An 18771-nucleotide genomic window follows, 5' to 3' on the forward strand; every position below is an offset into this window, starting at 1 on the left:
AACGTGGTAGAGGAAGGGCATGATGTGTTGGTGGAAAAAAGAGACGTGGTCCACGTGGACGTGTCGATTAGTATTTTTTAGTTCAAAAAATATTTGAGTTTAACATGGTTTATTTAATAGATGCAAAGAATTAGAATGTCGTAGCTAAAACAACTAACCAAGTAGTTAATGTTTTCTTTATTATTGTTCAAGAGTTATAATTACTGTTACCTTTGATATAGTTACTCCTTTATATTTCAGTAATTATGTGATACTTCCTCCATTTTTTTTATTATTGCACCATCTAACTTGGGCACAAGAATTAAGAAAGGGGGTAAAATGTGAGAGATTGACAAAAATACCCATGTGATTAAGTACAAGTTTTTATGTAAAGAACAAGTGGGGTTTGGTCCCCACCACCCATATAAGGATACAAATGTCATTTCATGTAGGTAAACTTGTTAAAAAAGGAAATGGTGCAATTAATATGCAACTTCCATAAAAGGAAAATGGTGAAATAATAAAAAAATGGAGGAAGTATATAATAGAAAAAATTATTATATGACCTCTAAACCATCTATATCATATTGTTTATTTTTATAATATAGTAATTGTTTTACAGCTAAAGTTATTTTTCTATATAATATAGTTAATCTTTGGATAGAATAATCGTTCTCATCGAAATTACTATATTATTATTATTTATTTCATAGTTACTATTCTGAAAATATAGTTACTTTACAGAACCTATAGTTTATATAATTTACTCTTTTTGTCTGCAAGAATGAATATATATATAGTAGTAATTGTTTTACAGTTAAAATTACTTTCTATATAATATAGTTACTCTTTGGATAGAATAGTTATTCTTATCATTATTATGTTCATAGTTATTATTCTGGAGATATAGTTACTTTACAGAACCTACAGTTTCTATAATTTACTTACTGTTAAAATTACCTAATTACCCTGATCCATGGATCTTATGGTGGACCGGGTCCATGCAAGTGGAATTGCTTATTTAAAATAAGTGAAACATAAATCGATCTGGACAATGTTTATCCCCAGCCCGAAAATCGACCGGGACAATCCTTATCCCGAACCCGAATCAAACTAAACCTATTGTAAATTGTTACTTCCACCCAAAAAAGCGCACTTTATTACTCACCCAAATAATTAAAAAAATGCTTTCGAAAAGGATATTTAATAAAGCAAAAGCCCCAAAAAGGAAAAAAAGAAAAAGCAAAAAAAGTGCACAAAAGCGGTTACAAATAGCTTTAAAAAAATAACTTGTATTAGCATGAAAATATTGATTTGAGTTCCTCAATCATCCTCATCCTTCACGTTCTTCGTGCTTTATTGGTTCTCCCCAACCACAAATTAAAGAGAAATAGAAAAAGACCATTTTTTTTCACAATCAAAAAGTTACTTTTTTTAATCTTTATTTAATTTAATCTAATTTAATTTCTTCCAGGTTCTTTTCTCTCTCCTTCTTAGCATTAAGCAGCTTTTTCTCTTTCTTTGTGGCATTTTTACTAGACTTTGAAAAAAAGTGTCTTTTTTCCTTTGTGCATTTCCCTTTTTTCAGGGTCTATAAAAAGATAGTTTTGTAGGTTTATGAAATTAACTGAAAGTTGTAAGTCAAATATATATGAGCAGAGAAGATATGGCAGCAACAGCAGTTAAAGATCCAGCAATCAAGCTATTTGGAAGAACTATTTGTTTGCCTGAATCCCAGTTTTCTGACGACTCTGAAATTCTGGTACTTTTTTTTTACTACTTTTATTTTCTTTTAAAGTATGCTTTAATTGGTTAATTTATGTGTATGTTTCTGCTCGTTTGGTTAATGGGTTTTGTTAATTTTGTGTTTTAAATGGTTTGTTTGATTGGGTTTTTTTCATGAGTTAGTAGATCTCAGTCGCAGTAATACTCTGAATTTCTACGCTTTATGTGCATTTTTGGTGATGTTTTTGTATTTAGTACTATATGTAAGCTCAGTTTTGTCAAATGTGTTAATTTAGATAAGTTGGTGAAGAACAAATTTAGGTTAGAGACATGAGTTTTGACACTTTAGAGAAATGATTTTAGCACACCAAAAAATTGATACTACTTCGAGACACACTTTTCCGTGCTCTATTCACAAGATAGTCTGCCAAAATCAGTTTCTTTTAGACACCCATTCATCAGATGAACATTGAAAAGCGTGTTTGGTAATTGTTTGGTTATGTAAATTGGTCATGAAATCCTCAAGTTTGAAGGGGTAATTTGAAGTTTACATTGTAGTGTAAACTTAGTCGTATCTATGAGCATGAGCCGAGATGATTGTTGGGCTGGTCGGCTTCTGTGGAACCTTAACTTTCCTAAGTGAGTTAATCTTGGAGCATGAGAAGTTGCTAACCTTTGGGAGAGGAGAGAGGGAGCAGGGTGTTGTGAGTAGGACATGCCATGTTCAATCTCATAAATACTTTTTTGAACATTGAAGTTAATGTTTGTTATATTGTTCAAGATAATGTTGTTTTTTTGTTTAAAGAGTCCTGTCATATATGTTAATCAGACCCAGTTGCTCATGTCGGAAACAATATGTGTTTTGAGTGTTGGACTCTGATATCTTTTTGATCTTTTTTTCTTCTTCATGTTTTTTGGGTTCTATAATGAAGTAAAAAGTATATCCATACTCATGTCGGAGTATTAAGGACTTGACATAGGTACTTCAAGTGAAATAAAAGGTGTAGTGAAGAGCGGAGTAAGAGTAACACAGTCTATCATGAAGTTCGACATCCATTAGATTACCACTTAGTCACTTACTAATGTAAACTTGCACATTGAACCTAGCAAGGGTCAATATGATGACTTGATGAGACACACATGTTTTTTCTTTATCTGGTTGCCTGATTTGATTTGCATCAAGAAGTTTGGTTTATATGACTGTTGATATTTTGTTGATTCTGAACCGCGGTGCAATGCCATTATCCTAGAAACCTTGTGTTTGTTGTGTAGTTAGATCCTTGGTTGGAAAGGTCAATGTTTTTTTTGACTTGTTCCAACTAAATCAGTAACCAAGGATCAATTTACCGATAAAATGTTTCTATAACTATCGATGTATTTGTTATCATCCCGGCCTGCTCAATTCCTTTGACAAGGCTCTCGAAAGAGTACTCCTGTATTATGGCCTATCGTGGGGTTGGGTGTGGGAGAGATGCTTGCATCCTATCTCATCAACTTATAAAGCTAGGATCAGATTAATGTCCCATGATTTCGTTCAAGCTGTGACCTATTTATTCTTTCACGACATTTCTTAGCATTTTGGTTATCTTAGTGAAAAGTGTATCTCTTGGATAAATTCCCAATTGTATCTCTTGTTGTCCACTGAACATGTATTGGATGAATAAACTTGTTTGCCGTTCTTGAGAATGTGCAGCCTCCATGAATGTATTTTCTCAGTTGTCAATTTTCTCATTTTAGGATAATCGATCCAGCTTGATAGCTAAAGAAGAAACAGAGGAATGTAGAAATGAGAACACTGTAATACCGGATCAGGCCGTTTCCACAAAAAGGGCCATAACTGCACAAACAACTATGAAGCCGAAGGATCAGCAGGAGGACTCCGATAGTGCAGGAGAACAAAAACAAATGAGAAGACCGGACAAAATCCTTCCATGTCCAAGATGTAATAGTTCCGATACTAAATTCTGCTACTTCAATAACTACAATGTCAATCAACCAAGACACTTCTGCAAAAGCTGCCAGAGATATTGGACAGCTGGAGGTACTGTGAGAAATGTCCCTGTTGGTGCAGGGCGGCGAAGAAACAAGCATTTAGCTTCTCAATACCGTCAAGTAATTGCATCCTCAGATGGTGGGGAAACAATGGTTGCCGAGGTAACAGACTCAGAAAACCAACTACGATCCTGTGAAGAATCTTCTAGTTCTTGTACAGGTTCAAGTTCAAAAGAAATGGTACTGAAATTTGGCCCTGAATCACCTCACTGTGATAATTCCACACCAAACTTGTTAAGCAACAGACAGAGTAACGAATGCTCTGAGATAAGAGGGGTCAATGGTGATTTTCCCCAATTATATCATTACGTTGTTCCTCCACAAGTTACTGGTTCAAGCCCTCATTCAAATGGTTCGGTGTCCTTGGCAGTTCCTGGATACGCCTCACCTAATGTTTCTTATCAGATTGTTCCTGCTGCTTATATGAACTGCATTCCTGTTTGGGTTGCTGGGTCAGGAAATTTATCGTTAGCCATGTCAAATGGGTGTGTCTCTCCATCCCTCTATAGTAGTGGTAGTCGGTTGCAAGTTCTAGGCAAGCATTCCAGAGATATTAATCAAGCGCATGAGCGGAGAACTGAAGAGGGTGCAGCTCCAAAAACAATAAAAATTCACGGTTTAGATGAAGCGTGAAAAGTTTCTTATCTTGGAATTTTTTTACAGTCAAGATTCAAACATAAAGAACGCTTTGGCTTGCGAAGGACAGACATGTACAGGGATTCTGATAGAACTGTTGGCTTGATGGCCGTAGTTTTATACATGTCCAAACTGTTCAGCAGAAATTCAACCAGGAAAATTGATGGGCATATATCATTCTTCTATTCAATTTCTTTTTGTATGACAGTGCTGAAGAAAAGAATTTGAGCTAATGTGACAGAAATCGCATCAATCTGACTAGGAAGTTGCAGTATTTGTGAAAAAAGACATACAACTTAGACATCAGAATAATCCTTTTGGTCTCAGAAGTCTGCATACATGTAGTTATCATCCAAAGCAAGGTCTTGTTGAATTTTAAAATCCTCCTTTTCTTAGGTAAAGTATATAAATATTCCTAGAATGATAAGATATGTAGTGGTTTTTCATGTCTAAGTTAGCTACTTTTTAGGCAACTATTGACAAAAAATGAATTTGAGATGAAATTGATCGTTCTTTTTCTGCTTGATTGAAAGCTACTAGTTAAACTAGTCTTACCGTCGAATCTGACTTCTCAGTTGTGCTTTGTCGTGTTAGCAACTATCTGATAAAAGTTAATGAATAATATATGCTCTTATAGACATTCTGGGACTGACGCCAAAGAGCACGAAACAACTGAGCGTAGTAACTTCTGAACTGGTACAATGACACATTTAGTTTCCTTGAAAAGAACCAACTTACTGATTATATGCCCAACAATGATGAAAACTGTATCAAATGGAAAGGATTTGAGTTAGTTTGCAATTTCACATGGATGTACAAATTTGTTCCTTTCTGTTAGTTATGATCCTGTATAAATTAATGAAGATATTCTTGATGATCCCTTATATTTTAATAAGTTACTGAGTCATCCTACTCCCGACCCCCTTACCATGCTGGTTGCGGGAGCCTCTTTTTCTCTGTTGTATTGTTTATTATGTGTTTGGATGAAACAATTTGAAGTGGAAGTAGAGAGAAAATCACATCCTTTCCCTTGTTTTTGATATGGAATTCATCCCTCATTTTACTTCCTGTTCTGCTTAACCAATCTTTCCACAGTTCGATGAATTTGGAAGGAAAATGCAAGTTCACTCGTTCCCTCCCCTGTTCGTTATCTCCATGATTGCTGACTAAACACATTGTTAGTTAACAGAAAGGTTTGAGCTTGTTTGTGAAGAATCTATCTACAAGGTTTTCACAATGATGTATTAATTCCGAAAGACTGTAAGAAAGACAGTGATCGATGACTGCTGAGGATCTGAAGTCATACATAGAAACGTACGTTTTTTTCGATCTTTACAATAGAGGAAGCCTTAAACATGTTGAAGTTTATTACATAGGCTAGTACCTAGGAATTTGTCCTAGGCTACTCGACTGATGTTTTAGACATTATGAACCCTACAGTTTCTTCTGATTTCTCCATTATTACCCTCAAGCACTTGCAGTTTCCCAAGATTGACAATTGCCTTTGTAAACTGTTGTTTAAACAACGCATTATTTGTTGCCAACTTTGCTACTAACTTTGAACTTGCTTTGTCCTCTGCTATCTCTTGATCTATTTGTAGCACACCTCTCCTGCTAATTATCTCTTTGTAATACATGTTATCGACCACGAATGATGTGTTATCGTCCAAGAATGCAGTACGATCCACATTCGTTGACGTCCCACATGTCTTCCTAAGCTTATTGACCGTTCCTCGCTCCATTTTAGGGTCTGGAGCTCCGCTTCCTCGGAAGTTCGATAGCCTATCTCGAAAGAAACTGCAATGAGCACTTCCAACGGTGTGAGCACCTAAGAGGACCACCATATCATTGAGGGTCAACCCATGCGCTTTAAAGGCTTTTTGAGAGTCTGACACGGTGGATGTTGGGCCGGGTAGGTTAACCTCATTGGACCTTGAAATGAGCCCATCTCTTCGACCTGTTGGCACATTGTACTTTGGGCCTCCTGCTAGGCCCACCGCGTCTCGTGTTGCAAGTGCTATGATGTCTGCACATGAGACGGTTTGAGGGCATTTAGCTTCTAGGCTAGACTTGATTTTATCTATGAGTTCGAATTCTCGAAGACCGAAGTTAGCACCGGCAACTTTCTCGGCTTGGTTGTTGCTAGTTGAGTCTATGAGTAGAGAAGCATCACAACCCTACAAGAAGAGTGATCCTATTTATTATAAAGGAAAGGTACACGTTGATTAATGGCCTCCTATCTCAGAGATTGACGGATAGAAGAGTGATTCTGTTACGGAGTAGTTAAAATATCACCATGGACTTATTTCTATTATGTACATGCATGAGTTACGTATGGAAATTAAATTAAATTAGGATCGAAGCTTATTAGTGGTAAAATGAAGTTGGCACATCCAAGCAAGTATTTCCAAATTTAAGATACTTGTTTTCTTGTTTTGGCTATTAACTTTAAGAAAAGATTTCCCTTGGGTTAGGTATTGAGCATATTGTTAAGGAATGCTATATGAGTGAAAAGAACATGCCCAAAAGTCGATTTTTTCTTAACTATGTGACATTTTCCAATGAAATACGTTAACTCAAATATGTCACGGGATTTGGATTAATTAAGCTAAGCTAATTAAAATCTACGTACCAAATCTATCATGATGACTTTCTGTTCTATTAAGGCACTGGAACCTTAATTAAAAAGAAAAAATGAAATATATGTCGTGATAAACTTTTTATTAAAATTAATATACTTTTACTTGATGATCTATATTAATATGGGACAATTCATCATAGATTCTCAGTGTTTAATTTATTAAGTACATAAATCAATTATAAATCACCTTTTGTAATTGATCACATAAAAGAAAGTTGTGATAATTTTGTTTGAAAATGCTACAAAACAAGATTAGTATTACCCTGATAAAACAGTCATGGTAATGCATACGAAGTAAGGCAGAAGTAACAGATTTATCTGCAACAAATCGTTGTTGGACAATTTCTTGAATGGTTGATTCAGCTGGAGGGCAAGATGTTGCATAGAAACCGACTCGAAGCGCAGCCAGAGTGAGAGGAAGAGTGATGATAAGGTTAACTAAAGAGGCCTTCATGATAAGGCCATAGTTTTTCATCATGGTTTTATGTGGAGGGATACTTTGTGTTTTAGCTATGGAATTAAGGTTAAATGGTGGCTTAATTAGGTGACTATAAATAAATGAGGGAAGTAATTTTAATATTTTTAATATTTTGTTGGAATAAAACAAAAGTTTAGGGGTACTTATGGTTTCACAAGATAAGATACCAATAGTGCCTTTGTCATTGTTACACCATTCCTTTTAACAATATATACTACATTACTACTCCATACGCCTGTTTTAAAATACACCGTAATCTTTATACTTTTCGTTTTAGTTCGTTTTAATTTTCTTTATACATTGCTTTATTTTATTTTTGGACATGTCAATTTACTACTTTACCCTTTTTACCCCACAAGATTTATAATTTTCCACTCACTTTCTCTTACTTTATCAATTTTTTTTATCTTATACTCACCCACATTTTTATACGATTTCTTACTTTATCCATATTTTATTATATTCAACCAACTTTTTTATTCTTATCTTAATACTATATAAATAGTAACCGTACTGATTTTTATACATAATTATTCCAATTTTGCCCATTTACGGGGTTACTCTGTCTTAAGAAGGAGATTGTGTACTAAGGAGTATCTCACTTTACTAGTTAGCTCTCGTGCATAGTACAAGTTTACTAAAATTTTGAAGGTTTACAACCAAAAACTAGTAAATATTTTTGTAAGACTTGTTCGGTATCATTGCAAGATTGTAGTTTTTTATTTTTAGAAAACTCAAAACTAGTTTAGGTTTTACTTTTACTTTTCTCAAAACCAAAATAAAACTACCGGTCAATTAAAAATAAAAATTTACTACTCTAGTTTTTAACTTTGCACAACACGTCAAATTACAAGATAAAGAAAACAAAATAGATATTGGGTTAAATATGCTTCTCTACTTTCATTGTTTCATGTCACATTGAGTGTCTTTGTAGAAAAACAAAGACTCTGGTTTTGGTTTTCTTGGTTCAAACAGAACCAGTTTTCTTTCTATTCTCTTGTTCTGTGTGTTGTGTGTTACAAAAACTGCGCCCCTTCTCCTCTTTCCCTTATATACATGGGCTCACTATTCTAACCTAGGAATAGCTGTACAAATCAACAAAATAACGGCTAGGATATCTTCCTAGGATCAATACAATCAGAAAAAGACAAAGCTAATAAAAGCTATACTACAATGCACAAAAATGCATGTGACTGCTGATGATGTGGATGATATTCACATGATATTCTCAATACCCCTCCCTCAAGTTGGAGCTGAGGAGACAATGCCTAACTTGAAAGATAGATGATTGTGTTGTTGTTCACTGAGAGACTTGGTCATCAAGTCTGCCAGTTGCAAGAAGGATTTGACATGGAGAACATTAAGAGTTCCATCCTGTAAATGGTCTCTCACATAGTGACAATCTACATTCAAGTGTTTGGTTCTCTCGTGGAAAACTGGATTATGAGCCAAGTGAATGGCTGACTTGTTATCACAGAAAAGATCAATGGGTTTAGGAATGTTGAACCCAAGATCTTCCAGCATTCCACTTAACCAGACAATTTCGCTGGTAGTATGAGACATACACCTATACTCTGCTTCTGTAGAGGATTTTGAAGTAGTCTTCTGCTTCTTTGTTTTCCAAGATACCAAGGAACCTCCTAAGAAGACACAATATCCAGTGAGTGACTTGGCACTAAATGCACAACTCCCCCGGTCTGAATCACAGTAAGCTGTTAGTTTGATCTCAGAATTTGCAGGATAATATAATCCCCAATCCATGGTGCCTGCCAAGTACTTGATCACATGAATGCAGCTTGTAAATGTGGTTTCCTTGGCTCATGCATGAACTGACTAAGTTGTTGGACACTATAAGAGATGTCTGGCCTAGTCAAGTTCAGATACAACAATTTTCCAATGATCCTTCTATATACTTCAGCATCCTCCAATATTTCACCATGTTCAGTGGACAGTTTGATTCCTTTAGGAAATGGAAACTTTGTGGGCTTACAATCTTCTGTCCCAGTTGATTTCAAAATATCAAGGATAAACTTTCTTTGATTCAGCATTGTACCCTTGGAGTTCCTTGCAACTTCAATTCCAAGAAAGTATCTTATTTCTCCAAGATCTTTCACAGTGAAAGCTTTTTCCAACCATTCTTTCAAACTTTCAACTTCAACCTCATCATTTCCAGTGATCAAAAGATCATCTACATGAAGGAAATAATGCCCTTGGTCCAAGTATGCATTCTATGTTAAGTCTAATAAATGCGGTTCAGTATTAATTAACAAGTTAATAATTCAGTGAGATCAAGTGAGCTGAATGCCTAGCTAGAGGCCGCTTCAGTTCAAGTGGAATTAATGATATTAATCCACAGCTTACTCTTGACTGAACCCGTAGGGTCACACAAATAGTACGTAAACGGATCAAGTATTTAATGGCATTAAATACTCCATCTATGGATATTCGGAATCGACGGATCTTGGTTTCAGTGGGAGCTGAGATCGTCACAGGCAAGAAATGAATACTCCGGAAACGATGATATTGTCGGAAACGGAAATATGGATCGTATCGGAAATATAAATATTATCCAAGTCGTAGATGTTGCCGGAAACGGAAACATGGTACGTATCGGAAAATATTATCGGAAATGGAAATATTGCCGGAATCGGAAATATTGCCGGAAACAGAAATATTGTCAGAATCGGAAATATTATCGGAATCGGAAAATAATTCCGGAAACGGAAATATTAAATATTTGTTCGAAACGGAAATTAATTCCGGAATCGGAAATATTAAATATTGTTCGTATCGGAAATGAATTCCGGAATCGAGAATTTAATCGGAAGCGTATCGTACGAATTAGCATCGGACGAGGCCTGCCAGACGAAGGCCCAGCACGAAGCCGGGCCATCGCCCAGCAAGCCAAGCGCAACAACCACACGCCAAGCATACGACCAGGCCCATCGCAAAAGCCAGGCCCAGCCGAAGCTTGGGCGCGCGCGGGGCTGCGACGAGTGGGCTGGCGCTGTGCGTGGGCCGCAAGGCCTGCGTGCGGTGCTAGCGTATTACTCGAAGTGTGTTACTCGAATCCTAAGGCTACCGGGATTCGTCATATGATTAAATCTAATCCTAAAAGATTTAGTTTATTTAATTAGAGTCCTAGTAGGATTATAATTAAATAAATTAGTATCCTAATAGGATTCCAAATCCTTTTCCATAACTCTATAAATAGGTGCCTAGGGTCACATATTTACGACGAGTTTTCAAGTATTAAAAGTGAGTTTTTGAGAGAAAAATTCAGTCACACATTTGCCTAAAAGTGCCGAAAATAATAGTACCTTAAGGGCGATCCTAGTTGGTCAATCTTAAGGCGGATCCGGACGTGCTGTGGACTATCTACGGAGGGACGACACTTGGAGTCCTAAAGACTTGTTCTTGTTCGGTTCGGGCGCAACTAGGGAAGGCACGCAACAAAGAGTATGCATCTAAACTATGCTAAATGATTATGTGTAAATAATATGTATTCCTGGCTTAATGGTTGTTTCCGCATGATTTATGAATTGTCATATGTATCATAACCTAACAGTGGTATCACGAGCCTCTTATTATTTTCATAATCCAAATTGCATGAACATGGTTAAATATTACAAATTTGCAAGAATTAAAAGGGGTGATTAATTTTCGTAATTGTTAATTAATTGCAAATTGCGTTTATTTAATTATACGTACACAGTTTTTCGGCAGTTTCTTCGTTACTCATCCAAATCGAGTGATTTTTGTGTCAATTCCGCATGTAAAAGGCATTCTAAAATCTTGACAAAAACAGTATTTTTCTGCCGAACCCAGAATTCTCAAATTCGAAGCCTAACTATGACTTTTCGAAGGTTTTAGTTTTTCGAATGCAATATTTCGTAAATTTAAGATGTTAAATTAAATATTTGCGATTCTTGTTGATAAATCTTGAATTTTTGATTGACCTACTGTATATGTTTAACAAGTTTGAATTCCTAGCCTTGTTAATTATGCAATCTAATTTGTAATTATGATTAATTTGTTGAAAATTAGAATAATTTAGAATTAATTTGATTTTCATAATTAATTATAATTTAATTAGATACCTATGATTAAAAACCACCATAAAAATTGCAAATTTATGATAAATTTTAAATTTTTATGACCTAGACTTGAATCCATGTTAATCGGAAATCAATTGAATAATAAATTTTCGATTTTTTCGCCCTAAAATTATGAAATTAATATTATTTATTAATTTGTCATTAATTTTAAATATAAATTTTTAAATTTTATGCGATTCGCTCATATAACTTGCACGCACAAAGCAATGGACGCTACGTGTTACCCTTAAGGGGTGTTGTATAGTGCGGGCATGTGACGACGAACAAGGGAGCTCGTCGCCCATGCGGCACGAATGCAATGAGCAAGGCCATGGTGCACGAGCACAAGGCAGCAGCCCTGCCTTGTGTCGTGGGCTATGAGCAATGGACGAATGGGCGAGGGCGAATGCAAGGCACAGCAGTCGCGTGTGGGCAGCAAGCGAGCTGCGCCACAACGCGCACTGCCTCGCGCAAGCGCACGCAGCCTAGCGCGCAGCGAGCGCAAGCTCGCGTGCCACGAGTGCTGCGCCCAGCGTCGATGCCTCGCGCATCGAGCGCTGGCTCGCACAAAGCGAGCGCTGGCGAGCGCGCGCAGCGAGCGCTGGCTCGCATCAAGCGAGCGCTGGCGAGCGCGCACAGCGAGCGCTGGCGAGCGCGCGCAGCGAGCGCTGGCGAGCGCGCGCAGCGAGCGCTGGCTCGCATCAAGCGAGCGCTGGCGAGCGAACGCAGCGAGCGATGGCTCGCGTGCATCGAGCGCTGGCGCGCGCGCAGCGAGCACCAGCTCGCGTGATGCTTTGCGAAGGATAGCAGCAGCAGCTATGCGATGCAGCGCATGGGCTGCGCACACATGGCCAGCGATGGTTGTGTGCGTGTGGCCCATGGGCGTACGTTGCGTGGGGTTGTTGCGTTACGGTTAGATCGTTTTGAAATTTTAATTTGAAATTTTCAGTTTACGTAATTTTAATTAATTTTAAAATTAATAATTTAAATTATTTTCTTGGATTTTAATTTTGAATATTGTAATTATAATAAATTTTATTTATTCTAATTATTTTACTAAAATTAAAATCATGAATTAATTTAAATACGACTGAAATTAAATTAAACTTTTTGGATTCAATTATAAATTTATATGAGCTTTAAATTTTAATTAAATTTGTATGTTTCTGGTTAGACTAGAAATACATTTTTATGTTTAAAATTAGTAAAGCATATGAATTTATTGGTTTAAGTGGGAGCCCTTTTAGTCATAAACTCTTGATTAGGTCTACAAATCCTTAAGGTTAAAACAACTTGATTAGAATTAATAAGGACTGAATAATTTATAGATTATTGGTGCCCTTGATTAATTGCTGCAAATGTTTATGTGATGCATAATGTGTTTTACTAACCAGCTATGTGGGCCATTCATGATAATGAATGGGTGAATGGTATATATTGTATATGTACTGTTTTGCAGGTTATGAAGTGACTAGTATGGCCCAAATAGGATAGAAAATATGGTATGCGTACCATTAATTTGAATGTAATTGGTCTAAAGTACCAAAGTAGTTTTTCAATTCAAATATGGTCTGCGTACCATCAAATAGTTGTAATTAGTTTTAATTATAGCTTATCCTATTTGAAGAAAATGGTGCCTCCCACGGAGATTTTTAAGACGGACTTTGAAGTTAAAGCTTCAAGATGAAGTCGGGCCATACTAGATCACATTTATCTTATGCATGCTTTAAGTTATTTATTGCTTTAAATATGTCTTAATTATGCATGAGATTGTGGCTTGATTATGTTGTATGATTAAGGATTTTAGTTCACTTAAAATCTAACCAACACAGTAAGAGCCTTAAGTTCCAAACTTAAAAATTGAGTTAAAAGGTGCCACGCCAAAATATACACTTGCTTGGATATCCTTTACATCAATCTAGTAATAGTTTTCGCTCAGCGAGGTGTTACTTATTGGTCCTAAAGGGGCAAGGTACACAAATAATTGTGAGTACATGTTAGTTTTGGTGAAACTCAACGATATAAGTAAGGAGTCCTTTTATGTCGTGGCAAAATCGATAGGTTTACCTAATAAGTTCTTAGACGTACCTATCAACCAAGAGTAGTTTCTAGACTATTAGCAAAAGGCTTTTGCTTACCTAAAATGTTTTAGAATTGAGTCGACAAACTGTGCTTAATTCTTCAATGGTTTTAGGGTCTTGGAATCATTTTATTCACACCTGCCGGAACACATAATTCGAATAAAATGCTAATGACTTGTTTAAATTGCATGATTGCTTTTCAAGTTATTACTCATGATAAATGTTTAGACTTTGCATGCTTCAATGTATGTTTTAATTATTGTTTATAATTAAATATCTTACACTGCAATAAATCCTTTTAGAAAGGTAACAGTAAATTTCCTCGATTGGTAGTGAATCCAAGAACGATTCACGGAAATGAGAGAAAATGAGCAATTTAAAATGTACGTTTCTTTTAGCGACTTTTATGGTTGTTTTCGAGTATCAAAATCGAATGACAAACCAATTGGTGCTTGTGAAATCAAAATACAATGTAGTTTTGAAATCATGAAGCATTGAGTTTAAACGCTCAGTCTTACCAATGGTTAACAACCTAATATCTTTGTCCATTTAATTCTCGAATGAGTCTATTCCCTAGACATTCGAATACATCGATGCTTAGAGAACTTTAGAAGCTTCTGGTAAGATCATCTAGTTGAAACAAAATATTCAACATAAATTAAAATGGTAAAGAACCTTGTTGGTGACATTGGACATGTCTAACAAAGTATAAAAGTCAACACTAAAGAATTCAATTCTTAAGACTATAAGAAAGGGTACAAGAAATAGGAAAACAAAGGAACAAATGAAAGGAATTTATAATTCCGTTTCTACCTATAAGTTTATGTTTAAAGAGAAGTGACCTAGGAATCAAACTTCCTTGGTATCATATACCGCTTGAGGTTCTTACTTCGGTAATAACTCAAACAATGGAAGCTAGGATACACTAATGACCTACAAGTGGGAAATGAAGCATGGCAATGCTACATTAGTTGTAGGGTCATCTAGTTTGTTTTAAGTCCTTTCAAAGGCTGGAACTTAATGGCTATTTTTTTCCATAATCAACATACCTAAATTTCTGTTTTCAAACACAGAAAGACTCACATTCAAGAAAAACAAAAACAATGTTTGTTTGTTTATTTGAATGAAATGGTCAATTACAGGTTGAGTCAATATGCTTGATTAAAACAAACAAACTTTAAAGAACTTTACTAGGTTCAAATCAACCCCTTGATTTGAGTTCCACTAATCTTTGGCATAGTTGCTTAGACCATATCAACAAATTAACATTCAAAAGCTCTATTTTGATGGACTTTTGAAAGTTGATTGATTTCTAGATCATTTTAAGACAACTAGTCTTACTTGTTGAAAGTAACAAAAGATATGAACTATTGTTAGAACGCCTAGATAATAGAGTTCAAAGCTAAAGAAAGATTTTATGACTTTTTTATTTCACATGGATTTGAGTGAATATAGGTTTATTTACTCAAATGTGATATAAGTTGAATCTGTTTGGCTAGTTCAAAGATTCAGAAGTATAAAATCCACTTGGCAAGAAATCATAAAGATCTAGGTTAGATCATGTTGATGATTACTTGAGACCAAATATGATCATCAATGATTGTGTGTTGTAATTTCATAATCTAGGTCCATAAGATATGGCATATCTTAGTTGGAATAATCGAAGTCAATTAGTACTTGATTCGATCAATGATGGATCATAAAGACTTTTCCTATAATTTCTAAAACAAAATGCTCAACTACCACCAAACTAAACCAAATTCGTCAAAGCTATTGAAAAGTAATTTCAGAATAACTTTTCATAAAATATATCTAGAGAGTTGCAAAACTCAGTGGGAGCTTAGTGTTTGTCATTCGACAAACTAAGGCTCAAGTATAGATATATGTTTCATTATGATTTATTCAAATGAAACACAAGGGTATTGTTTCTACCACGAATTTTTGAGAACATAATGTTTGTTTTCTCGAAATAATGTCCTTTTGGAAATTCGTTTCCAAAATGACAAGTGGGAGAAAATAGACCTCGAAAGTTTTCGAGGCGAACAACAAACATAAACGGACATTCCGGAGGCTTTTCGAAGTGCTTCAGAAAATCCGAACTTATTCCTTAAGGACTTTAGAAGTGGCTTTAAAGAATAGACATCTCTTAGAAGACTTTACAAGTGCTTAAAAGAGAATAGAATATTCAAAGGACTCTCAAAGTGCCTGTTGATATTCTATTGTTTGATGTTCTATACCCAAGTAGGCATAGAATTCAAGTCACTGAAACTATGAGATTCTTCTATTAGATAGTAAAGAAACATAGAGTTCTGGTCAATGAAACTATGAGATTCTTCTATTAGATAGTGAAGAAACCTATAACTTGCAGTCAAACTATTATCATGTAGATTAAATGAGTTTGTGACTTGTAAGAAAGCTATGACGAAACCTAGATTCCCTAAAATGGTTAGAGGCCATATATAGACTCAAATGTTTTAAATGGTTAGAGGCCATAAAACATACTCAATGTTTTGATGACAAAATTGAAATTTTGTTGATTTGCAAGAATAGGTTCACATCTATTGGTTGCAAGTTTGTTTTAAGGATAAAAACCATCAAACATGAAATTGTGTTCACACACAAAGCGAGATTAGTTGCTAAAGGTTACAAGCAAATTCATGGTGTGAATTGTGTTGAAACCTCATGCATAATCGTAATGCTCAAGTCTATAATTCAAGCAATGATTGCATATTGATACATATAGCAATTGGATGACAAAACGTATTCCTCAATCAAATGTTGGAATAAACTATGTACATGGTATGTCATAGGATTTGTGGATCCAAATAAATGCTTGAAAAGAAAAGCTAGTTTATAAAATCTAAGTACAGATTTAAGCAAGCAATTGGGAATTAGAAATGTATTTTAGTGAAGCTAATAAGTATTTTAGTTTCATAAAATGTACATGATTCTTATAGATATATAAGAAGTTTAGTGGGAGTACATAAAAACTTAATTGGTCCTATGTGTATCACACACATATCTCTCTATTGTAAAATAACATTCAAATGCTAATGACTTAGATTTGAGATTATTCATCAATGATGGACCAAGGCGAAACTTAGTACATACTGGGTATTAAGATCTATTTACAAAGATCTTATGATATTGTTTTGGATTAAGTAATGGCATTTACTAAATCAAACACGAAAGTCTCCATTGGAGATATTTGACCCATGTGAATAAATCTAAGTAAAGGATGTTTGAACTATGTTTAAGCATTTACTAAGTTAAACATCAAAGAGTCTAAATGAGATTCTTAACCTATATTATATGTCAAAGAATTTAGCTGAATTTAGTATCTACTGAAACTAGATAAGCTAAAGTTACATGAATAGAATTCAATTGGGAATTATTCTGCAAAAGAATTTATCATGTATGATATAATATGAGGATCGCCAAAAACGTATCGTATGACTTTAGGCATGACGAACATATACCAATCTCTATTGATCTAAGTAAAGATCAACTAGATTGAGATCAAGAAAAACTTATGGTACTTAAAAAAAAAGGTACATAGGAATAGTTCTTGATTCAAGGAAATAAAGATATGCTAAATATTGATGCTGCACGCATAAACACTGGCAAAGGATCAAGCAAGATTCCCTTGGAGTTAACCATTGATAAGGACGAGCTATAGAGCATCGTGTTTTGAAATGACAACATGGGTTGGAGACCATGAGTTGTTGCGTGGGAAATTAAAATATTAATTTCTATGTTCTAAGATACAGCTGGAAAGTCTTCCACATGTCTGTGAACTGCTTGGATAAGTAAATCCAAACAAAGCATCACTAGCAACCTAAAAAGTTGAAGTAAAAGTACTTATTGCCTAAGAAGCAATAAAACAGAGTTGTTTATATTAATGAGTTCTTCATTGAACTTTGGTGGATCACATGTCTGCTAACTTGATGGCTCTTCATTGCAAAATGCGTAGAACCACTATCGAAGTAAGAAAGACTAGATCACATAATAAACAAACTCAAAAGTTCTTATCATCCTATCTCGAATATCATTCGATGAAAAAGATATTAAGATTGGCAAAGCATGATAACTAAACCTATGCAACAAGTGAGAAAGCAACACTCACATTGTAGCACTGGAAATCAAGCATAGCTTTGAATTCCATGAAATGTTTTAAAGATGGGTTCGAGGCCCATGGTTGTAAAACATTGGGGTTGAACATTTATCATATATGAAATGAATTTTCATATTCCATTTAATCTTGGTTTAGTATTAAATGATGAGTCCCTTCAATTTGACGATATATTCAAGATAGACTGTCAGGACCAGTCCTGTGACTAAGAAATGTCTATCAAGTGAACTTGAATGTCAAAGGTTGAAAATGGTCCCTAGTCGGAGTTTTCTATAAAATTGGACGCATAGAAAACATTAGACGATTAGAATGCAAGGTGACTAGTAGTTCTGTTTCTTGAACTATGTGGACATGGCAATGTCATAATCATTTGCATAGATACTTACTTTGGGAAGACTAGTATCGGACAAGACCTATGAAACTTTACTGTAAGAGATGAAAATCTGTCATAAGTAAATTTCATTAAAATTATTAGACACTAAATCCTCAATACCTGAGTGATTTGAGATTACTTGTTTGAGAACTGGTTGCTTTGACGTTGACCAACCGTCGCACCGTAAAAGGAGGCTATAAAGGCAACGCTCAGGTAATCACCTATCAAACGAAGTCTAATCTCAAGATCGCAAGATTGGGATTGTCCTCCCATAAATCGGGATGAGATGCTTAAAAGTTGTACAAGGCCACTCGGAGAGCTAGAAACTGTGAAATGCATGGCCGTGCTCGGATGAATCATAGGCTATGATTATCTGTTTATTTGATCAGTTGAACTCTGAAACCGAGGAACACCTCTGGACATAATAAGGATGACAACTCTTACCTTATGTTCAAGAGCAAGCATCGAGCGACAAAGGAATTAGGAAATGCACACTTGTCCCTAAGGACAAGTGGGAGACTGAAGGAAATAATGCCCTTGGTCCAAGTATGCATTCTATGTTAAGTCTAATAAATGC

The 18771-nt window shown here is 35.3% G+C and overlaps 2 protein-coding genes across 2 annotated transcripts; one reads left to right on the plus strand and one right to left on the minus strand.

The window, feature by feature from the left end:
• Window positions 1-1299: 1299 nt before the first annotated feature.
• Window positions 1300-4931, plus strand: LOC110792616 (cyclic dof factor 2). Its single transcript, XM_021997440.2, has 2 exons — window positions 1300-1741; window positions 3442-4931. Exons 1-2 carry the CDS (start codon window positions 1631-1633, stop codon window positions 4387-4389), a joined length of 1059 nt encoding a protein of 352 aa, XP_021853132.1. The 5' UTR covers window positions 1300-1630; the 3' UTR covers window positions 4390-4931.
• Window positions 4932-5635: 704 nt separating this feature from the next.
• Window positions 5636-7538, minus strand: LOC110792621 (peroxidase 57-like). Its single transcript, XM_021997442.2, has 2 exons — window positions 7296-7538; window positions 5636-6569 (listed from the first exon to the last, which is right to left on the minus strand). Exons 1-2 carry the CDS (start codon window positions 7509-7511, stop codon window positions 5811-5813), a joined length of 975 nt encoding a protein of 324 aa, XP_021853134.2. The 5' UTR covers window positions 7512-7538; the 3' UTR covers window positions 5636-5810.
• Window positions 7539-18771: the final 11233 nt, after the last annotated feature.

Source organism: Spinacia oleracea, chromosome 6, assembly GCF_020520425.1.
Source record: "Spinacia oleracea cultivar Varoflay chromosome 6, BTI_SOV_V1, whole genome shotgun sequence".
NCBI lineage: Eukaryota > Viridiplantae > Streptophyta > Magnoliopsida > Caryophyllales > Amaranthaceae > Spinacia > Spinacia oleracea.